The sequence below is a fragment of the Lepidochelys kempii genome, chromosome 2 (assembly GCF_965140285.1).
Source record: "Lepidochelys kempii isolate rLepKem1 chromosome 2, rLepKem1.hap1, whole genome shotgun sequence".
Taxonomy (NCBI): Eukaryota; Metazoa; Chordata; order Testudines; family Cheloniidae; genus Lepidochelys; species Lepidochelys kempii.
This window is the reverse complement of record NC_136381.1, coordinates 66,428,020-66,453,247: the sequence shown is the minus strand read 5'-3', so window position 1 is coordinate 66,453,247 and position 25,228 is coordinate 66,428,020. Positions and strand designations below refer to the sequence as shown.

At 38.4% G+C, this 25,228-nt stretch overlaps 1 protein-coding gene across 2 annotated transcripts in view; it reads right to left on the bottom strand.

Annotated features, from left to right (window-relative positions):
- The window catches only part of TOX (thymocyte selection associated high mobility group box), a 277,463-nt gene that overhangs the window by 104,441 nt on the left and 147,794 nt on the right, over positions 1-25,228 (bottom strand). For both annotated transcript variants that reach the window (XM_073331081.2, XM_073331082.2), the window contains exon 3: positions 17,045-17,287. In XM_073331081.2, the coding sequence (XP_073187182.1) occupies positions 17,045-17,287 (243 nt within the window). The remainder of the gene's footprint in view (positions 1-17,044; positions 17,288-25,228) is intronic.

Genomic DNA, 25,228 nt, shown 5'->3' with positions numbered 1-25,228 from the left:
GTCATGTGAGACTGTTTCAAAAGCCTTACTAAAATCGAGATATATCACATCTACTATCCACTAGGCTAGTAACCCTGTCTAAAAAAGGAAATTAGGTTGGTTTAGCATGTGTTGTTCTTGATAAATCCATTCCAGTTATTCCTTATAACCTTACAAATTGATTGTTTACTAATACGTTCCAGTATCTTCCAGGTTTCAAAGTTAGGCTGACTGGTCTATAATTTCCCAGGTCCTCTTTGTTACCCTTTCTAAAGCTACGTACTACGTTTACCCTTCTCCAGACTTCTGAGATTTCTCCAGCTCCAGACTTTTGAGAGTTTATGGTTCCACGATTGCTTCAGCTAATTCCTTAAGCACACCAGGATGAATGTCATCAGGCCCTGCTGACTTGAATACATCTAACTTAGCTAAATATTCTTTAACCTGTTCTTGTCTGCTGTTGGCTTGTATTCCGTCCCCCTTGTTGTTAATATTAATTATGTTGAGTATCTGGTCACCGTCTATCTTTTTTATCGAAGACTAAAGCAAAATAGGCATTAAACACCTCAGCTTTCTTGATGCCATCAGTTTTTAACTCTCTTTCCTTCCTACACTTTCCTTACTATTTCTCTTACTTCTAACGTATTTAAAGAACCTCGACTTTTATGTTCTTTGCTAGGTGTAATCATTTTGTGCCTTAATGTTTCTGGTTTTGTCCCTATATCCCTGTGCTATTCTTTTATACTCCTACTTACCAATTTGTCCATGTTTCCACTTCCTTTTTCTGATTTTCAGGTAATTAACGAGCTCCTGATGGAGCCATTCTTCCCTCTTCCTACACTTGCTATCTTTCCTTTGCATCTGGATACTTTGCAGATGTGACCTTTAATACTGTCTCCTTAAGAAACTGCCACCTCTCCTGAACTCCTTTTTCTCTTAGTTTTTTTCCCCATGGTACCTTATCTGCCAGTTCTCTGAAGCGTTAAAGTCTGATTTTTTGAAGTCTCATAGACTTTAAGGTCAGAAGGGACCATCATGATCATCTAGTTGGATCTCCTGCGCATTGCAGGTCACAGAACCTCACCCACCCACTCCTGAAATAGATCCCTAACCTCTGGCTGAGTTACTGAAGTCCTCAAATCATGGTTTAAAGACTTCAAGTTACAGAGAATTCACCATTTACATCAGTGACCGATGGCTCATGCTGCAAAGGAAGGCAAAAATCCCCCAGGGTCACTGCCAATCTGACCTGGGGGAAAATTCCTTCCCAACCCCAAATATGGCGATCAGTTAGAGGCTGAGCATGTGGGTAGGACCCACCTGGCAGATACCTGGGAAAGAATTCTCATTAGTAACTCAGAGCCCTGCCCATTTCGTGCCCCGTTTCCAGCTGTTGGGCATTTTTGCTACTGGCAGTTGCTGTTGGGCCACATACCATTGTAGGCAGTCCTGTCATACCATCCCCTCCATAAACTTATCAATCTCAGTATTGTAGCCAGTTAGTTTTTTTGTCCCCATTGCTTTCGTTGGAAGGCTGTTCCAGAACTTTGCTCCTCTGTTGGTTAGAAATCTTCGCCTAATTTCGAGCCTACACTTGTTGATGGCCAGTTTATATCATTTGTTCTTGTGTCCACATTGGCGCTTAACTTAAATAACTCCTCTCCCTCCCTGGTATTTATCCCTCTGATGTATTTATAGAGAGTAATCATATCTCCCCTCTGCCTATTTTTGGTGAGGCTAAACAAACCATGTCTTTATTCTGCTATTTCTTCCTTTTCTTAGATTCATGAAATCTATTTTTTTATGATCACTTTCACCTAAATTGCCTTCCACATTCAGACTCACTACCAATTCCTCCCTGTTTGCCAGAGTAAAGTCTAAAATGGCTGCCCCCCTTGTTACTTCTTCCACATTCTGGAACAAAACATTGTCCCCAATAGACTCATTCTGACTATAGTATTTAATAAACTCATTCTCCAGTCCAGGATATCAAGAGAATGGGGAAGAATAATGGACATGTATGTGTAAATCAAAAATCTGGAATCAGAGCCTTATTTTAAAGTCTTCCTGAAAATTATTCCGAAAGAATTCTTATAATAATTTCATTTGTATTTATATCTAGATAAAGGTAATGGCAAATCCAATGCCACATTTCATCTTTCCATGGACTAATTCCTTAGATACTGCAGTCAATTTGCAGACTGCTATTTATGCTTTTTAAAATGTCATATTAGTCTTGCTTGAAACAGATTTAATTGCAAACTGACTACAAGCTTAAGGTTGATGAAACCTACTATTTGTAAGATAAACATAAAAAATCAATACTGCATCAGGTGAATTCTACATTTCCTCTAGTAGAAACATTCCGTTTTAGCTAGCATATTCCAATATAAGGGTCACAATAATTTAATATAAATAGGCAATACTAATATCTAAAGTTTCATTGTGAGGTGAAGAAAGTGGATGCTCAATATCATTTATCAAAGCAGGAAGAGAACAGCAAACAGAGACCTAACCAGTGGAAGGTCACAGCCAATAACATTTCTGCAAATAGAAATGGGCTGCACAAGCATCAAATGCAAATTACTGTTTGCTGGAGAATTTTAATAGAGTTCTACGTCACATTATAAAATGTTTAATTGTAACCCCATTTTAATAACACCATCTGATTAAATGAAAAGACGCCTTGCTGATCGCAATTACAATCTGTCAAGCTGTGCATTTATTTACAGTTTGGTTTCCTAAAACCAGAAGATAAAAAAAGGAAACTCAATTCAGCTTGTCAGCAAACTATAATTATTGCATATCCTTCTGTCAGTTTCTGCATAAAACTTTTGGTCTTAAAATGGATCTAATTACATCTACATCAACATTTTAATAAATGCTTGCTTGCTTTTCTCTCCCTTCCCCCCAACTCGGTGATATTTTTGTTGTTACCAATCTTCAAGTCAGGCATTTGTTTTGCTATAGTATCTTCCTGCCACAAAAGCATTATTAGAATAAAAAATGTTCTTTTCAATGTAAATATTGTTTTTGCCATGTATCCCTCTTAGCACTGTAGTGGACTGGGACTCTGTTATTTTTGCTTTTGGCATGGATGTTTTGAATATCAGTACAGGAAACTCTTTCCAGGTGTGTCATGTAGCTCATCATCTGCAAAGTCTATTTATTGTAATTTATGACCTTTCATAGGAAACAGTTTGCCAGACACAAGAAATGAGTCCAAATGCCTGAACACAACTGTATGCATCAACCAGTTATAGAAATTACATCTCATAGAAAGACCTATTAAATCATCTATTCCATCTCCCAGCCAATGCAGGATTTTTCCCTAGCATATACATTTCTGAGCTCTAACAGTACCTAGCAGATTATTCTACAAGCATTAGATTTTTGTTGTGATGCTCATCCTTAATTTTCCTGTGCTTATTTTTATCCCACTACTCCTTGTTACATTCCCTAGATATCACAATAATTTATATTCTCACACTAACTTTGTAAATAATGAATGATTATAAATAATCAGAATGTTGACAATAGGGACATGAACGATTCTGTAAAAATAATATACTGCAGCTGAGCCTTCATGGAAAATTATTTTGCTCAAGGTAGGTGATGTGCTAATATGATCTGGGTAAAGATGATGTGCTAAAAGATTTGGGGAAAGCTGATTATTTTTGTACTGTTGTTGAAAGTGATCAGGTCATCTGCAAAGGAAAGAATTCTGAATTGATATATTATATTCCCTTTCACTTATGGATTTCCTAATTCTCCTAGCCACATCTACCAAACCTGTGTACAAAGACTCTATACAAAACAAGACAGCTCTAGAGCTTGAAGGGTCTGATCCAACTCCCATTAATTTAAATAGGCTCTGGATCAGGCCCTCTAACTCTGCCTGTCCTGTATATGGTCAGGTTTGTTGTTTGTTTTTAAATAGGAACTCAGTATTATTCGCTGGATTCATCCTGAAGGAATACATCCAGTATTTTTAAAAGGCTCCAGCAACTTGTGTTAACAGAACATTAAGATGGCATGCAGTCAGTGCACAGCAAAGTCAAGATTTCGGGTTGCATGGGCCACTTTAACTCTGTGCAACTTTGCTATACTATCTTTAATTGCATAACCATGTATTATTTCTCAATAAAACACCAGATCACATCATTCTTCTCCAGCCTTGTAACATCTTGTATTACCTTTTCATTTTTTATACTTACAATAATTTCAGCGATACAATGGTACAGTGTGGGTCTTGACCTAAACTTTTTATTTGATAAGTTCTATTTCTTTTAAAAATATGTATTTTTAAAACGTATTTCAAAAAAATTGTCAGAAACCATGTCTATACATATTGGGTTGCCTTTTCAAAAACACTCAGCATTGGCCTAAGTGTGCTTCCACTGAAGTAATGATAAAACTCTGATTAGTCTTCAACAGGACTGAAATTAGGTCAGAATGCTTTTGAAAATCCCACCCATTATTTTAACCAGCAACACAATCTTCCAAAGTGCACCTCAGTCCTTAAGGCTGTAAACTATGAAGCTAATGTAATTATGAAATTAAGTGGCCTATCCATGCTGGCAAATGTACTGTCTTATTATATCTGGTATATTTAATATATAGAATATTGCAGAAGAAAACCATGGGTGAGGGGTATTTATTGTGTTAAGAAAACCTAAAAGATAGTAACAGGTTTCAGAGTAGCAGCTGTGTTAGTCTGTATTCGCAAAAAGAAAAGGAGTACTTGTGGCACCTTAGAAACTAATAAATTTATTACGAAAGCTTATGCTCAAATAAATTTGTCAGTCTCTAAGGTGCCACAAGTACTCCTTTTCTTTTTGCTAAAAGATAATGTGTAAATCGTAAGATGTGCCTCTCACCACACAGATCACTTTGCTTGTATATTGTTTCCCTCCCCCGGGTCCTTCTGTCTTTGTTTTAGGTTACATGCTCTTTGGGGGTATAGAGAGTGTTTTCCTCTATGTTTGGGTGCTACAGCAATACAGATAAGAAATAATAATAATAAACAATGATCACAAGACGTATTGCTTACTGTGTTCTCTTCATATAAATAATGTTCATGGACTCTGTCTACCATACACAGAGTAATGTGCAAGATAATTTCATAGAGTTTAAAGCCAGAAGGGACCATGGTGATCATCTAGTCTGACCTCCTGTATGTCAAGACCCATTGAATTTCACCTGATACCCCTATATTGAGGCCAATGACTTTAGTTAGGCTATAGCACTTTAGTCCTCGGAAGACTAAACTATTGTGTGCCAGAGGCAGAGAAAGGAGAGACTGAGGTGCCACCAATGCCTGAGGCCCCTGCAACGGCAGGGATGATACATGTGTAGTTTACGTTATAGAAAAACTACGTATTGCAGTGTACTATTTGCAAAATATTATGTGATCACAAATGACTGAACCATTTTTGCGCAAACTCTCTCAACGATGGACAGTTTCCTTGGTACTGCGGACACTGAAAGGGACCCTAATGGGCCAGAGGTAGGAAGCATGGTAGAGGGGGTCAGGAAGGGATTTCCACTCACAAGAGGAAGCATGCAGGAATGCATGGGCATGGAAGAAGGGCACAAGATGAGCTTTTGCTGAACAAGAGAGTATGAGGTATGTGGTGAGTGGGCAGACACTGAAACAAGACTGATAAATGCACTATTTTTATATCAAAAGATACTAATGAGGTCCTGACCACTTGATACAAAAACAATACCTTTAGCAGCTCCGTGACTCCTAACAGCTTACAGAGGCATTAGCTCAGTACTGACTCAATGTCAGTAAGCGTAGTGTTACTATCGGATCAAATGATCTGTTGTGTAGTGTCACGTTAAAGTGACACTGTATTTTACCTTAGAGCTGGCTGCTTTTTAAGGACTGGTGAAGCCATCCCTGAAGTATCTTTACAGGGCTCCTGAGAGTGCTGCTCTATCACTTTCAGCTTGTCCACAATGTGGTTGTATGACTGCTTACTGGTTTGAGCTATCATGATCATATTATACCCACTACAAGTTATTTACTAGGGACGTATGTTAAGTGCTGGATAGTCTTTAAGTTTGTTTCTTTTGAGACCCTTAATTACCCTGCTACCTGTGCTCTCCCTCCACCCAGAGGTGAAAGTAAGGCGGTACAGGCCGGTACGGCATACTGGTAAAAGGTGGCCGCCAGTACCGGCCCCTACGGACTTACTTAAAAGCACTGCGGCCTTACTTATAAGGCTGCCAACAGAGGAGAGGGGAGAAAAAGGAGCAGCTGCCCTGGGGCCGGCAATTTAAAAGGGCCCAGGGCTCCGGCTGCTGCTGCTGCAGCAGCGGCCGGAGCCCCAGGCCCTTTAAATCACAACGGGAGCCCCGGACAGCATGGGCCAAACAGCGTGGAAGGGTTGGCTGGGAGACACTAACCCTCGAGCCCCGCCCCTTCCGCCCGAGGCCCCGCCACTTCTGGGGTGGGGGAGTGGGGGGGTGGAAGGCAGGGAAGGGAGCTGGCCCCCCTACCAGTAAGTTTTAAATTTTACTTTCACCCCTGACTCCACCCCACTATTTAATGATTGATCAGCATATGAAATTAGCTTGTGATCGCCCTTTTGGTGGATCCGATAGCTTAAAATCACTCTTCTTCTGAAATCTGTCTTATTCACACTCCTTTTCAACTTGGGCCTGTTCGTCTGTGTGGTCATATTTTGAGTGAATGGTATTATATTATGTTTTTATTAAAATGCCTTTGCTTTTATGCTGCTGCACAGTGTCTTGAGTGCCTTGGAACAATGAGGGGTTGATACTGTAAATAAAAAACATTTGTAATGTTAGTCAAGGGGCATAGGAAGTCTTAGTTAATTAATGACTGCGAAGCGCTTTGACACAGTCAGAGGAAAGTTGCTATAGAAGAGCAAAGCATTGTTAGTACTATTGTCTAGTGCATTTTCTAAATAGCCCAACTTTAAAAAAATTCACCAAGCGTTATTTTATAATGTGTACTTTTTTTGTCAGGCAACTTAAGCTGCGGCTAATAGCTAGATCAGCACTAAGCCTACAGTTCTGAACACTTTTTATGCTACCTCATAAAGAGAGAAGGGTAATAAACTTCATTAAAGCGGTATCCTACATTTAAGTGCTAGGAACTGCAGTTTAGTTATGAGCTAATCTCTAAAACTCTTTATTAGGGAATGAAGGTAATTTTTAAGCTTATTAGAAGTCCCATCTCTGAATAAAAATACATTGGATTCTTATCAAGGGCCTCATCCTTTAAGCTTTCCATGCACAAAAATCCAATTGACTTTATGTGGAGCAGTTGCAAGATCAGACCCCAAATTTCTAAAACTAGGCCAGGCAGCACAAGTGCTGTAGAGACTTAGAGTACGCAGCTTCACAACAGTGCTAACATTGCCAGCATCACTATAGGGCCAGATCAGGCCTAGGAAAGTCAGGTAGCCCATTGGCACCTTCGCACTTCCCTGTTACTCCAGGAAACACCAGAGAAGAATGCATCATCTTGTGGCTAATGACATATGTCACATCCACCTCTAGTCCACATGGAAGATAAAGCCTACTACTACTATCAGCTAAAGACATTACTCTAACTAAAATGCTTTGCAGTTAAATGTTAGGGGTTGTACCTCTGCTGTAACCGATGGTGGGATGAATACAAAACTGTATGGGGATTTAAACTTCTGTAGAGCTCAGAGATTTGGTCCAAACTTCCTTAGACAGGGAGCATGTGCAATATCCTAGCTAAGTCTGTTGTGTCTCCTCTAGTGACTCATCCACATAGAAGACAGCAGCCTGGTACTTGGAATTGTGGAGTTATTCATTTAATTCAAGTGGTAGAGGCCTGTGGTTTAGTTCTGGGCTCAGACCATAGGTTATATATGGTTCGGATCCTTCAACCAGCACCATCCTGGGACAAAGAGAGGCCTATAGATGCTAGATCTCACCTCCTCCTGTCTTTTGCATTCCCTTTTCTGAAGAGGGTTCAGGGAATAGTATGTGTATACTGTTAACACTGCTACCAGCACCATCTGGCGGTCAGGACAGACCTATGGAGAAAATGTCCCTGCCCCCAGTACCTCATGCCTCTCTTCTTTAAAGATCAGCAAGACCGTAACACATCAGTGTTCTGACTTCTGCACTGGCTCACCATCCTGCCCTCATTTCAATCCTTTTTGTAAATCTATCCCTCCCTTGATTCCCACAATAAGGGAGTTAGGAACATTCACACTAATATCTCCATCTTCCATATATATATATATATATATATAAATAAAAAAAAGCCCCTCGCTGAATGGCCACTAGGTGCACAAGCCTAAAATGAGTCACTCTTTGGGGCTAGGACCGTCATTATTGTGTTTTACAAATAACCTAGCACAGTGGGGTTCTAGTCCATGACTGGGGATCCTAGGTGCGACTGCAATACAAATAAACTATAATGAGATGCTCATAATTGTATTGCTATAAGTCACTATTCATCATCTCACTTCGTTAGGTCATGTCTTATGTATAGACTGGAGCAGAGGCTCTCTGGTCTTCTGTGAAATACTTAGTAACTGCTGGGCACTATGAAATAGTAAGTAAATACAAAGAGATACTGACAAATACGTTAGATGAGATAGGTCCACCAGATAGGGCTGCCTTTGTTTAGAATTTAACACCACCCACAAATAAGCAATTGGGAATAATTCCCTAACATGGCCCCAAAGATTACAGGTTCCTGGGCAGCTGTCAAGGCACGTACTTGAGGTAAGGTGGCCTGCCTCATAAAGATTTCTGTTTAAATTAACATTTGGATTTAGAAGGAACATTATCAAAGGATAAAAATAACAAACACTTTATTTCCTGTTGTTTGGTGGTTAGAACCTCCAAAACACTTTGAAAGTGAAATCTCCTGCCTTACTGAGCATGTTTCCTCCTGAAGCACACCTACACACTTGGTTTTTTTTACTGTAGGGCTGCCCCCAGGCAGTGCTTCCTGGGTAGCATTTATTTTTGCTTTGGTAAAAAGAGGGCCAAACTATTTTGTTTGAAAAAGAAATCATGGCAGGCAAAGTTTCGTAAAAGCTTTTAAAAGAGATAAATGGAAAAATGAAAAATATCACAAATACATGACTTCAGGAGCAGATCCCTTAAAAGAAGGAAGGTGACAAGTCCAGGCTAGGCCATTTTTGCCAGGGTAAATCTATAGTTTTGCTAAATAGTTACTGCACTACAGATGCAAGAGGATAAGCTAGAGAAGGGGCATTCAAAGTGCAGCCATAGTGCATAGTACAGGACAAGTACTGTGCATGAAGTTCTCAGATATAGTGCTTGGCTTCCCCAGTCCCCAGTATAGAAGTGCAGCCCCTGCAAACTATAGATTCCAGAATGCAGATGACTGTTAAGATCAATAAAGTGCACTGCATGTTGAGATTGCTATTCTCCATATGCTGTAGCTCTGTATCCCCTGGGCTGAGATGAGGTTAAGGTCAGTCTGATCCATTTAAGATTCAATATCTTTTCAGTTGTTCTCAGGTAGAATAAAGCAAAGCAAATGCATTCCACTTAAGTAAAGAAAAGTAGCGAAGCAGGACAGCAACAGAGGGAGCAGGCCTTTCTGCTTGATGCACAATTTTTCCCCTTTACTCTATAGTGTGGGCTCCTGCCTCCTTTTGCTCCTCATAAAAGCATCTTCACAATTTTTGAAATTGACATTTCATTTCAACTGCATCAATAGGCCTTAACATGACTACAGTGTTTTTGCCAAAGCCTGAGCAAGTCTTCAGAAACATTTCATTATCTTGCTGTTTTCGACATCTACACACTATGTTAAACGCAGCAGATTAAAGTCAGCATCTCTGCTGCTGGAAATCTCAGAAATTCTGACATTTCCATGAGTTATGTTTTCTCTATCTGCATACTCTCTTTTCTGTTTTGTTTGACACTTGCAGCTGTGACGCTGCTTGTGCATTAATCACTTATGAAGGAGCTGCATGTACAAAATGCCATACTTACCACCAGGCATTAGCTCCATAATATATTAACCATCCATCCATGCAACTGAATCGCTAGTCTATTGCCCACCTCTTGATATCTGCAGTGATAGCTAATTAGCGCTGGCCAGGATTTAATATCATGGTACGTTTTTTTCACCTCCTTGTGCAATGAATAAAACATGAATAAATTCAGCTGATGAGTGATTGCTATGAAAAGATGTTCACCAAAATATTTCCCCAAATCTCCGCAATTTTTTTAGGATAACTATGGAAGATTGTTCTCCAAAAATGAAATTTGTCACCGTACCAATTCTACTTGAAATATGACACCATTTTTGGATTAATTTGTGAAATATACTATTTTCAAGAGTCTCAACCACTGAACTTCAAGTATGAACAATCTGACATTCCTAATAGGTGAACAAATTGAAAATATATGCTGATTGGCTAGTAATCAAATGGCTGCATCAGGCACTGTAAAGATGGTGTTTGAAGTTATCCTGAAATGAGTGCATGCCTATGCTTGAACATCTAGCCTGGTTTCTTAATGTAGATGATTAATGGTTACAGACAATTATGGGTTGCAGCTTATTCATAGACTTTGAGGTCATAAGAACCACTGTGATCTCCTAGTCTGAACTCCTGCATAACAAGGGCTATACAATTTCATCCATTACTTTCTCGCATGATGTCTAATAGCTCATGGCAGAGCTGGAGAATAGCTTTTAGAAAGTTAGGCAATCTCTATTTCAAGATTTTAAGTAATGGAGAATCTAACACATCCCTTGGAAAGTTGTTCCAATGGTTAATCACTGCCACAGTTAAAAATGCATGCCTTGTTTCCATTTAATCTAGCTTCAGTTTCTAACCACAGGATCTGCTTATAAGTCTGTCTTTGACTGAAGAGCTCGCTATTATCAGATATCTTCCCCTCACCTAGGATATAACTGTTTATAGAACCCTGATCAAGTCACCTCTTAATCTTCTCTTCTTCATAGGTCGTATAAACTGTCTTTCTAATGTCAGAACATTGGATGAGGCAACATGAGAACGGAAAGCTAACCATTAGGTACCAGGTCCTACAGTGGCATACATCAGCATAGCTCCATTGTCAACAATGAAGCCACACCAATTACAACAGCTGAAGATCTGGGTGTACATTCCTTTGGCTATGCTGCCCAACAACACACACACAAACTGCCACATCCCTCAGCCTGTCAAGGCTAATTTCAGTGCAAAAACCAGACTTTTAAAATCTGTGTGAAAAAGATCACCCTCCAAAATGAAAGGGCTTGAGATGATAAAAATTCATTGCTTCAACATGAGGTGTTCTATTACCTTGCTTTTATGATTCGGCATTTTTGATGGCAATAATTCACAGTAATAACATTTGGGTAACAGCAGGTCTGTGTGGAATAAGAGTAAATTTTGATCTAAAGTAAAGACCAGCCTTGTAATGAGGTACAAATGTGAAGTATTCACTGGAGACTAAAAGTATCTTATACCACTGTCATATGAAATATAGGGCAGGGAAAAAAGGACTATGTGCTATTCAAGCATGATTCAAATTTCAAAACTTAGGTTAATATGGGGAAAAATCTTTTGTTTTGTTATGGTAAAGAAAGGTATCAGTTTTGTTCATCAGCAATATAAAATTTCTGTTTGACTCAGTACTTTGCTCTAACACTCAAAGGTGCCCAAAAAATCAACCATTTAGGTCAGCCACAAGATTAGTCATGAACACTGAATTTAAACTAATATGAATTAAGCTGGTGAAACAAAAGTCTCTTAAACATGTCCTAGCTAGAACAACAATCTCCTACATCATTTTTATTAGCACTTGCTCTATTAATAAGAAACAGTAGCTGCATTCTACATGATATGGAAAATGAAAATAAAACAGGTGTCCGATTTCCTACACTGCATTACAGTGGCATATTTTGTTTAAGATATTACTCTCTCATGGGCTGCATAACTAAAAAAATATAATTTATGAAAAAATACGTATTTGCTCAGGCTTTGATGAATTGGGGCATAATGTTAAATAATTATTCATTACCTTTATTCTTCTGTCAAAGTGGGCAAAATCATTTCTTTTTATTGCTTTTTTATATAAGGACCCAGGCCCCTGTGACATCCATTTTATTTTAAACGAATGCTTCTATTATTCCACATCTGAATAATTACAGCTGACATCATCTGCTCTTTGGTATCCTAAAAGAGCTTTAGCTCTAGTCCACTGTTACATATTGCATGCACAACATGAAATAAAATACCTCAAGATTTTGAAAATATTTATTTTAAAAACAGCAATGAAATTGTCTGTAATCACATTTTCTGCTCTCCTTTGAAAGCTACATTATTCAATATGCCAGTGGTCTTTTCCATAATAGCAACATATTAGAAATTCATGCTGCTCTAATACCTCTGAATTCATTGATGTACTGCACTCCCTATAGACCTAAAGAAACATTTCTGTTTCAGTGTCATATGTCCTGCACACTACCTACTGATGTGATGGTTGTCAAAACAGTTGTACAGTAGCCTTTGAATTCAAAGTGTGCCTTGACTGTCTACTAAAAATGACAATAAACCCAAGTATATACATTATTCTGGCTTTTGTTGCCAGTACAAATAGAGTATTCTGGAACTAAATCCCCCAGTTTTATTACCTTTTAACATCGCTTCCACTTTAAACTTCAAAACTTGAAATTTGAAGCATTCGGAGAAATTGAAATCCCCTTTATTTTTTCTTGTAAATGTTCTATACAGCATTATAAGCCACACTGTTAAAAAAAGACTGTTACATATAAGAACACTCTAACAATACTGGTGTTTTCTTAATGTAAAAACTGCACTGTGAAATTTAATTCTGATTGCCTAGAAAAACTCTTAAGCAATCATAGGACATTCAACAGACCCTGGATGGGTGTGTCTATAATTTTATGTTGAGCAAATGAACGCACAGAAATATTTCAATTTCTAGCACCTTAAAAGGCATTTTGCAGATACATGCATCCTCTCATGAGAAATCTGTGCAGACAGCTTTATTTGCAAATTTCTAATGGGTATTTCTGACAGTTTTAAGGAGCATTTCAGGAAGATTATACAGCACCTGGAAGTATAGACAGGCTGACATCCATCAGAAACTGAGACAGACCTAAGTTGTAAGGGATCTGCCCCAATTATAGCACATGGAAAAAGGCTCCTTATTCTCTTCCACCACAGACAAACCAACATGCTACAAGACAATTAATGCAACTTTATTATCTGATTATACCCAGATAGCTAAGCAATCTGAGATGTAGGCAGATCTCAGTTATGTCCATGTTAAATTTCTTGTACATAACACAGTTCTTGGCTTTGACTTGAGGACCTAGACCCAGCTTTGCAATGCCAGAAGAAATTCTGTACAAATATTGAGCTCCGTATGTCTAAAACTACTATATAAATGAAATGTCTTGAGAAATCTGCATTTGAAGATACTGTAAAAAAATGAATGTGTGCATGTTGCTTTGGTAGAAAACAGAGAGCCAGATAAGAATATAGACGCAAACATGAACTGACAGCACAATGTAGGAAAAGGGAAATTTTAGTGATGTTTTCGAATAGTAGAAAGTGACAGAGACTTCAATCAATCTCAACACTTCAAAGCAGGCTAATTCCCAATTTGACTGTCAGATACTGTAAATGGCAGTGGGAAAGTCCCATCTCCCAGCATTGTAACGTTTTTTAGAAAGAGAATTCCCACAGTGTAAAAAAATCCATAAGAAATTGATCCTTAATGTGAATTCCCTGAGCTGGTACCAGGTTCTTATTTTGTGCGCTTAAGCACTTCTACAGATGAAAACTCTTACAGATACTGAGTCAAATCCTGCAGTCTTTACTCTAAGGGCTTTCAAATGGGAGTTTTTCCTGAGTGAGATTTTAATAAACCAGCAGTTTTAGTGTGAGTCTGTTAAAAAGCTGCTTTTGAGTGCATAGTGCACAATAACTTCTAATCAACCTGAGCCAAATTCCAAAGGCATTAGATTTTACTCAGTCCTTACTCAAGCAAATTCTCATTTTACAATGGCAAACACTTGCTAGCTGAGATGAAAGGGGAAATGCCTCGATCTATACACCCAGTATTTTCCGGCTTTGTTTGTTTACTTCCGTCAGCTTAGCATTAACTCAGTCATTATCTAAAAAAGTGTAACCTGAGCTCTTGTCAGCCAATTGCAGACCACCCAGTAGTTCAAATACAGAATAAAAATGTAGGCATCATTGCTAAAATATTGATATAGCTTGAGAACAGGTTAGCAGAAAAGATGAGAGTAAACAGGCCAAATTCAATGCAGTTGTACCTTACGTCAGAGCTGAATTTGATCAAAACCCAGTAAATTCTAATACAGCTGACATCATCTGCTCTTTGGTGTCCTAAAAGAGCTTTAGCTCTAGTCCACTGTTACATATTGCATGCACAACATGAAATAAAATACCTCAAGATTTTGAAAATATTATAAACCCAGTAAATCTAATACAGAGGATAAATGGGTCAAGGTGAGGAACAACCCAAAGGTTCAATGCTAAGAACAATTCTACTGAAAATATTTATTAGTGACCTGGGAAATGGAACTAGTTGCCTGGTGTCCAAATTTGCAAGAGAGAGTGATATATTAGTGAATATATGGTAACAAGAATTTGGACAGGTTTGAGAAATAGATAAAGGAGTTTCAGTGTCAGGAAATATGCTAGCACACTTTGGCATATATTATTGGTATGGATCAGGGTTAGACAAAACAGTAAAAATGAAGCTTAAAGGGTGGTGATGAGTAATATCAAAAAGGTAGAATGGTGTGCAGAAAAAAGAAACCTTTACGTTTTTGGATTATATAAATAAGGGGGTATGTTTCAAATGCAAATAAATAATGCTGGCTCTTCACAAAATCATCTGTCTTCCTTGGTGTTGTGGAACACCAAAAGCACAGTGGAATCACTGTCTTCATTGCATAGTTAACTCAAGTTATCTACACTTGAGTTAACTGCTCTCAAGTTAGTGTCCCACGAGTAAGAATGCAAAATAACACTCAACCTGAATACAGTGATTGTGTTAGCTCTCAAACTGCGCTAACTGGAGTTATAGTATATACCACGACAGGCCAGCCAACTCCAGTTCAAAGCTCTACCACACTTGAGTTAAAGGGTACTGGGTGTGGACAGGACCTGAACTAGGGGCAACACTCAGGTTATAACTAACAATTCAGACAAACCCTGTGTTTGAGAGAACAAGGGAGAGGCTGCAAAATGGAGAAGCTCAGCATGGGATTGGAGAAGAAAGGAGGACAGACTTCGGTCAGAAATACAGTTATAAAGGCTTTCATCCCAGAGAAAGCTGTTCAAATGTAAATCAATCAATCTGCAGTGTGACTTTGTGGCAACAGATACAATACTTTATTTTAAAGGCAAAGATGAGTCTACAGTACCCTTGGAACACACAAAAATATATTTGGAGGTACTGTATTCAAAATGAATAGGAACATGCACTTGCCATAAGCCTGAGGAATCTTTCCTTTCTTGACTACACAAATTCTGAGTCCATGTCTTTGATAAAAATAATACTTTTAATTTTACATAAATATCTTTTTCCTACTCACTGTGGACAGGTAACTTTTGGTATCTGCACTTGAAACTAAAATTACTTCATCAACGTACTTCCACAACAATGAATATCTCTCTTTAAGGATATAAGCAGTAATATACCTACATTCTGTGCAAAGAAAATTGTGGCCCTATAACAAATTGATCATGGTGGAAGGTTATTATGGGTCATAAGAGGAAGGAGACATCCATAGCCCAAGAAATGATGCCTTGATTATCATGTTTAATTTACCTATCATGGTTCAGGATTCATTTAGTAAATATAGCGCCTTTTCCCTTCCAACCAGTGCATATTTCCTTTAATTTACTTCTGTTTTGTCCTGATCTACATAAATTCCCCAAAGCAGAATTGTTTAGTTATATTATTCAGCTTTTTTGTATTTGCCCTTGATCCAGTAATTCACTGTGACAATCTACAGACTCTCAAGGCCTTTTCCTCATAGTTCTTTGCAAAAGACTAATGTGGAACATCAGTGCTTAAAAGAATGCTTAGTTTCCAACCATAGCCCAGGCATAAAAGAGATCAATTCAATGAAACATTGCTTTTACTCTTTATTAAAGTGCCAAGTGCTAGTTCTACTTTCTTTAGGTATTTCTGATTCTTAGATCTTTTCATACCATTCAACTCTTTCTTTTTCAAGGAGGCTGAATAATGTATTTCATACGTTTTGTAGAAGTCCAAACAAATTTTTGAAAATATCCCAGAAATGTATCTGTATTCCTCTATGAAAAACTTTTCCTCCCATACAATATACCCTTGAGGGTCATATTCTGCTCTAAAATATGAGGACATAAATTGGTGTATAGCTGGCATACAAAAAGTTTGCAACTTATTCTTAATGCCTTGTGAAAAACAGGATATTTATGTGACTTTGCACTTCTTATAATCAATTTAACCAATATAGAAATGACTGAAAATATAATTATTCTTAGGACCAGCTCCATAATCACTATTTGATAGACTTAACTCTCCCAATCACTTCAATGGGAGCTGTGTATGGACAAGGACTGTGAATTGTGAAAAGGCTGCAAGATTTGGCCTAGAGTGAAAAAAAGACATTTGCTGTTTTCCTAAAGTACAGTAAACAAGAAAGGAAACAGTACATTTCTGTAGATCTCTCTGTACAGACAAATCAGAATAGAAAGAACCTGGTAAAGAAACACAGAACATAAATCCTGCTTCATCTGAAGTCAATGACACTGGCCTGATTCTGTTCACAATAACACCACCATAAAGCAGCAGTAATTCTATTGGAGTTAAGGGGCAGGATTTCATCCTCTGTAACCAGAGTAAAACTAGGGACAGAGCAGAACCAGTTGTGATGATTTCAGGGAGACCTGGATATAGCCTACTGACAGTATTTTAAACAGATATAGATATCCACATTTTTTAAAAAAAAACAACCTAAATTAAACTAGCCCTAAAATCAAAGACTAAAAATTCTTACCACAGAAAGTGAATTTGAAAGCAGTGTCCCATCTTGGCCAAGCATGTTGGACACTGTAATTTCAGGTAGGTCCATGTTTTGTGGATGGAATGGAAGCAGGCCGTTATGGTTCATTGGGTGACACAGAGAGTGGTACCCAGACTCTACCTCATTCAGGTGCACCAGTGAGTGGTCAGGTAATGATGGAGGAGTTATGGGAGGTATGTTAAAATCTTCACTTTCAAGACTTGGACCAGGAAAAGACTGTAAAAAGAAAATACAGATATTGTTTCAAATCAAACAAAAATTAAAATAAAACAATAGTTACACACAAACAAACTAAAACCCAATCATCATACATTATTATGTAATAATTTCAACTTAGCAAAGAGAGCATTTTAAACACTCATACATTATAATGGTAGAGTTTAAAAATTATGTATGGAATAAAAATTGCCTCAAAGGCATAACAATCGCTGGTACTTGCACAGCTCCCATTAGACAGATTTTTTTTTTGAAGAAGAAGGTGAATGCAAACAGATTTCAAGGGTCCTATTAAAATTTTCCAAGAGTCTTCATCTAGGTGCATAGCTTTTTCATGGGAATTGTGGTAAAGGAAAGCCATTTATAAAATTAACATTGGATCAAAATGTTTCTTAAAACTCAGATCAAGAGTTACATACTGAAAAAGAAATTCTGTTCTTTTGCTACTCATTTTAGTTTTATATAACAACCATACATTCATTCTACTACAAAAGAAACAAATTCATACAGAAATGGCATGCACATTGTACGAATATTCAAATATATTTTATAAAAATATAAAGTAATTATATCTGAAGAATAAAATATAGATTTTTTTCTTAGTCTATAAACTCACACATACATCTATATATGCTATATCTAAACAATGTGTTCCATGATGTTCTTGTTCAGTCTTTTACTGACTGTTGTTGCTGTTTAAAGTCATGTGGTTTAATCTGATGCAAGGTAAAGCTACAAGTAACGCTAGAGGAATATACCAAGGTAGATAATTGATTTTATTTGTTTGTGATCTTCCTGAAGCAAGTAGGCTCATTTGAGAATAAGGAAGGGCAGTGTGGACATGCTGATATATTTTGAAGGGGAAAGTGAGTATTATGGTTGGATATGACTAAAGTCGGACTGCATAAGAAAGGAGAGGTGTGAGGTGAAAGCAGTTAATATCTTGGGCGAAAGTAATCATGAAATGATAGAGTTCATGATTCTAAGGAATGGTAGAAAGGAAAACAGCACAATAAAGATAATGAAGAAGGCAGACTTTAGCAAACTCAGGGAGTTGGTAGGTAAGATCCCATAGAAAGCAGCTCTAAGGGGAAAAACAGTTCAAGAGAGTTAGGAGTTTTTCTAAGAGACATTATTAAGGGCACAAGAGAAAACTATCCCACTGTGTAGCAAAGAAAGGAAGTGTCATAAATATAAAGGGAAGGGTAACCACCTTTCTGTATACAGCGCTATAAAATCCCTCCTGGCCAGAGGCAACATCCTTTCACCTATAAAGGGTTAAGAAGCTCAGCTAACCTGACTGGCACCTGACCCAAAGGACCAATAAGGGAACAGGATACTTTGAAATCTTGGGGGAGGGGAAAGGCTTTTGTTTGTGATCTTTGTTTACGTGTTTGTTCTCTCTTGGGACTGAGAGAGGCCAGACAGAAATCCATCTTCTCCAACCCATCTGGGTCTGTGTTCACCTGTACAAATTGGTGAGGATTTTTATCAAGCCTTCTCCAGGAAAGGGGGTGCAGGGCTTGGGGGGATATTTTGGGGGAAGACGTCTCCAAGTGGTCTCTTTTCCTGTTCTTTGTTTAAAACACTCGGTGGTGGCAGCATACTGTTCAAGGACAAGGCAGATTGTACCTTGGGGAAGTTTTTAACCTAAGCTGGTAAGAATAAGCTCAGGGGGTCTTTCATGCGGGTCCCCACATCTGTACCCTAGAGTTCAGAGTGGGGAAGGAACCCTGACAGGAAGTATGGCAAGAGACCACCCTGGCTTAAGCAGGAGATCTTCAGTGATCTGGAACTCAAAGAAGAGTCCTACAAAAAGTGGAAACTATGTCAAATTACAAAGGATGAATATAAACAAATAACACAAGTTTGTTGGGACAAAATTAAAAAGGCCAAAAATGAGATTAGAGATATAAAGGTAACAAGAAAACATTCTACAAATACATTAGAAGCAAGAGGAAGACCAAGGACAGGGTAGGGCCATTACTCAGTGTGTGTGTGTGGGGGGGGGGACACACAATAACAGAAAATGTGGAAATGACAGAAATGCTAAATGACGTTTTTGTTTCATTTTTCACTAAAAAGTTTATTAGCAATTGGACATCTAACAATGAATGCTCAAGGAACTGATCGAGGAGATATCTGATCCCTTAGTGATAATCTTTGAAAAGTCATGAAAGGTGGGTGAGATTCCAGACGAGTGGAAAAGGGCAAATATAGTGAAGTGACAGTCTATAAAAAGGGGAATAAGGACAACCCAGAGAATTACAGACCAGTCATCTTCACTTCAATACCCAGAAAGATAATGGATCAAATAATTAAACAATAAGTTGGCAAACACCTAGAAGATAATAAGGTGATAAATAACAGTCAACATGGATTTGTCAAGAACAAATCATGTCAAGCGAACATGATAGCTTTCTCTGACAGGGTAACAACCTTGTGGATTGGGGGAAGTGGTAGATGTAGTATACCCTGACTTTAGTAAGGCTTTTGATACTGTCTTGCATGGCCTCAAACAAACCAGGGAAATACAAACTAGATGAAACTACCTTAAGATGGGTGCAAGACTGCTTGGAAGCCTGTTCCCTGAGAGTAGTTATTAGTGGTTCACAGTCAAGCTGGAAGGGTATATCGAGTGGAGTCCCGTATGGATCAGTTCTTCATCCAATTCTGTTCATTATCTTCATCAATGATTTAGATAATGGCATAGAGAGTACACTTATAAAGTTTGTGGACAATACCAATATGGGAGGGGCTGCAAGTGCTTTGGAGGATAGGATTAAAATTCAAAATGATCTGGACAAACTGGAGAAATAGTCTGAAGAAAATAGGATGAAATTCAATAAGGACAAATGCAAAGTACTCCACTTAGGAAGGAACAATCAGTTGCACACATAAAAAAATGGCAAATGATTGCCTAGGAAGGAGTACTGCAGAAAGGGATCTAGGGATCATAGTGAATCAAAAGCGAAATATAACATTGTTGCAAAAAAAAAGCAAACATCATTCTGGGATGTATTACCAGCAGTGTCGTAAGCAAGACATGAGAAGTAATTCTTTTGCTCTACTCCATGCTGATTAGGCCTCAACTGGAGTATTGTGTCCAGTTCTGGGTGCCACATTTCTGGAAAGATGTGGACAATTTGGAGAAAGTCCAGAGAAGAGCAACAAAAATGATTAAAGGTCTAGAAAATATGACCTATGAGGGAAGATTGAAAACATTGGGTTTGTTTAGTCTGGAGAAGAGAAGAGTGAGAGGGGACATGATAACAGTTTTCAAGTACATAAAAGGTTGTTAGAGGGAGGAGGGGAAAAATTATTCTCTTTAACCTCTGAGGATAGGACAAGAAGCAATGGGCTTAAATTGCAGCAAGAGCAGTTTAGGCTGAACACTAGGAAAAACTTCCCATCAGGGTAACTAAGCACTTGAATAAATTGCCTAGGGAGCTTGTGGAATCGCCATCATTTTTAAGAGCAGGTTAGACAAACACCTGTCAGAGATGGTCTAGATAATACTTAGTCCTGCCTTGAGTGCAAGGGACAGGACTAGAAGACCTCTCAATGTCCCTTCCAGTCCTATGATTCTGTGCATACAGTCATGTCAGCTCCCAATGTGCTGATTTATTCACTTGTGAGGGAGTGAGAAGGAATGACCTGAGCACAATATTAAACATGTGATTTGAATTGAGAGTTACTTGATGTCCAAATGTAGTTGTTCAGCCACAACTTGGTGTGCAGGTTGGTACAGACGTGCACTGCTCAAGAATGCATTCCAGAACTCCTGGGAGAGTGGCTTCTGTTCCCCTATCCCTTTTCCAAGGATGCAGTGTCTGCACCTCTCCCACCCACAGACATGGGGCCATTCCAGAGCCTGTGGGAACCAGCCCCACACCTTCCTGTCCTCTTTGTGAAAGTTAGGGCATCTGTGCTAACTTTGTGAACTCCGTGTGCTCAAGGACTCCAACTATGTTTAGCTCCTGCAAAAAGCCATTAGGAGATAACAGACTGCTCCTTTTGTCCTCTTCCCCTGCTCTCCTTCTGCACCGATGCAGGAGTGGGCACAATTGAGCGAGTGTAGCAGCTATTAGGAGCATATTTATTCCTTAGTTTAGTATAATATCGCAGATGGAGACAAGCATGATGTGTAAAGCCATTGAATAGAAGGCCAAGAGAAGAAGCAATATTCAAAAAGGTAAACATCATGGAATTTTGTTATTTATAGGTTCATAAATTCCAAGGCCAGAAGGGCTCACCCTGATCATCTAGTCTGATCACACAGAACTTCCCCAAAATAATTCCTGGGGCGTATCTTTTAGAAAAACGTCAAAACTTGATTTTAAAATTGCCGTATTAGTGGGTCACCAAATCGAATTAATAGGCAGAAAGTTTAAAACAAACAAAAGGAAGTATTTCTTCACACAATGCACAGTCAACCTGTGGAACTCTTTGCCACAGGATGTTGTGATGGCCAAAACTATAACAGGGTACATAAAAGAACTGGATAAGTTCACAGAGGATAGGTCCATCAATGGATATTAGCCAGGATGGGTGGCTATGTAAAACCATGCTCTGAAGTGTCCCTAGCCTCTGCCAGAAGCTGTGAATGGATGGATGACAGAGGATGATGATCACTTGATGATTACCTGTTCTGTTCATTCCCTCTGAAGTACCTGGTATTTGCCACTGTAAGAAGACAGGATTCTTGGCTAGATAGACCATTTGTCTGACCCAGTATGGCCGTTCTTATGTTCTTATCACAATAACCCACCTGAGGTTATTCTGAACTGTTGCAGCATGGAAATAAAACCTTTAAACTGGATTTGCCACCAAAGATTTTACATGTTGCTATTGAGCTGTTCAGGTATTGCTGAAAACCTGAGCAAAGTAAGCTTCTACAGAACAGTGCATCTTGCCATGACCAAAGGGGTGTTTTTTCACCAAAGTCCAAGGAGCTATGACCATTTTCACCAACTAAGGATCTGTCCCTGCATGAGGATATTTTGGTGTAGGGTGAAGCATCAGGGTTAAACTCATATATGCAAAAGTAGAAATCCCAAGGAATTGAAAACAGGTAAGGGAAAGTGGAGGAGTTGGCAGCAATACTATCATGTATAATATGAGGAACTTGTATTATCCCTGTCAGGTGGAGTAACCTCACTCTATGGAATTCTCAACCTAGAAAATTAGCCCAACCTGCTCACTTGCCCATTTAGATCACATAGCTTGTGGTGTGGTTCTCCACAGGGATTTTGTTCCCTAGTAGACAGATGAATATTGGCATATTGAGTTTCTAAGTCTTATTTCTCCCTGTATTTCCATACTATGATGTTGAGACTCCACCAAGGCAGGAAATGTGGGCATCAAAAATAGAACCTTAATGAATGGAGTGGAAACATGCCATTAACAAAGAAAACAAATTAGGTTTATTCAAATAATATAGAAATGCATATGCTGAATAATAAATAATAAGGTTATTGTGCATTACTGTATACTAGCCACTAGTAAATTATTATCCTACAGAACAGCTGAAATAAATTGTCCCTGCCACAAAGAGCTTACAGTCTAATTTCACATAAACACACAAAAAAAAATACAAGAACAGAGAGTGAGTGGGGAAGGAAGGAAAGCGGTAACATCAATAAGGTTTTATAGCTACTCTGGACAAGTTTTCATCACACTGCACAAATAGCCCATCATTGAGATTTGGCTAACATGCATATATCATGAGTCTTTTTGACAGTTAGGTTGCTTGGGCCTGTTGGGAAGGATTCATGGGCTGTGTTTGGGAGGAGGCTGGGTCGGAACTGCATTTTCTTTCCCACAGCCCCAGCAGCAATTCAGCTCCTCAGGAAATCTTTTCCCCTCACCTCTTTGCTGGGTGTAGGGAGGAGTTACTGCTGGGGTTTCTCTTCCTCCTCCCACTGTCTCCCCAAGGGAGAAGAGTGGCTCTTGGAGAGGTGGTAGCAGGGGAGAGGGAGTACTGAATGGGAGCTCTCCCCTCCCAGTTTTTTCAAGAGGAGGAGAAACAGCCAAAGGTGCATCTCTCCTTCTACCTTGCTGGTGAGAGAGGAGGACGAGTATGAAGGTGTGGCTCTCCTCTCCTTCTTTCACTGCTTGATCAGGAGGAGGAGAAGGAGTGCCTCTTCACTCAGGGTTCCTGCTGAAGTCAGCTCTCAGCAGCAGCCAGTACAGGCAAATAATCATAAGCCAAATACTGGCCAAATTTCCATTAATATTCAGGCTATTCAGCAAATTTGCTATTTGATTTGTCCATATGTTTAACAACAGAGCTTTCACTTTAGACAGATATTGATTTGCTGTGTTTCAAATGTATGCCTAACTAGTAGTATCAACAACTAGACAACAACTGCAATACAATTTAACTAAGGGCTTGTCTACGCTTACAGTGCTGCAGTTGGGCCATTGTAGCGCGTAGTGAAGAAGCTATCTATGCTTACAGAAGGGCTTCTCCTGTTGGCATAGATACTCCACCTCCCCAAGAGGCAGGAGGAGAAGCCCTCCCATCAACATAGCGCTGTCTTCACTGGGAGTTAAGTCCGTGTAACTGTGTCAGTCAGGGGTATGGAAAATCCGCACCCATGAGCGACGTAGTTATACCAACATAAGTTTGTAGTGTAGACCAGAGCTAAGACTAAATGGTTATTAATATATAATTATGACATTGTAACTTCATTTACTATAATATAAATGACACACTAGTCTCATAAAAATCCCACAATCCTAGTTGTAGTGCACACAGTCATATATACATGTAGATTAAGAATTACAAATATGAGGTTACCATTTATATCCTCTTCATTACATTAAAAGCAATAATAATAAAAATGTATCATGCTATGGTTATTAGTTGCAAACCAGTTATGGTGTATTTGATAACACATAATCTAACACATTTTTGTCAAATTATACTGTATAAACTTCTTAAGATAGCAGTAGTATAGTAGTAAAGAAAATAATAAAATGTCAGAATACTATATAATTTATGTGGAAATTAATTACTAAGCCATATTAAATATATTGCAATAATACTATGGCTGTATATGAAAAGTTTTGTCAGTTGTATAGTATTAATATCTGCTAAGAGATGACTTCAACTGTTTTTTGCATTTTTTTTTAGAAAAATAGGTTTGCCTAATTCATAAAAGTGAGGAAGAACCTAGTTCTATAAAATACTATGAGATAGTTGTTTAGCAATTTAGTTATGACGATTATTTTGCTAAACTAATATTTCATACCCAATGTGGGCATTGCCCTGTTGGGGGGAGGGAAGTGTTTGCAGGAGGAAGGGGAGGTATTAATCCATGCAGGTAGTCCAAGAATAACTTGTCACCACTACAGTTTGTCTCATCTGTGAGCATTTTGTGGACACTTGTTGCCTGCAGTTCACAGGTATAGCTCATATCTACTCTCACCTTGTTTTATAAGTAGGCTTGGAAAGAATAGCTTATCAGTAAATGACAATTTCACCATACACACACAAACCAATGAAAAATATTTTAATTTATAATAAAAATGTACAGATATGCAAAGTAAGAAAAATGCTGCTTGAGAACTTAGTTTGATTTAAGGATATTTACTTTGAACATATTGACATATGACGTTGACAATTTATGTTTTAACAGTAATAAAACTTGAACTTTTTGAATTTCAACATCATCTGTTGCAATTACTGACTGATCCCTCATAGTTTCCCTCAACTGTGAAAATGTAAATAGATAAAAAAATTTAAAATGCTTTTAAAATATACACTGATATTATTGGTCAAAATTATGAAAAATAATAATTGACGTATACCAAGCCTATTTATAAGGGATTATTAGTATTACATTTTGCATGCAACTTAATTGTAAACCTCTTGGTCATTTTCTTTCCAGGGTCACTGTAGTATTGGCACAATTCTACTATATCCAGGTAACC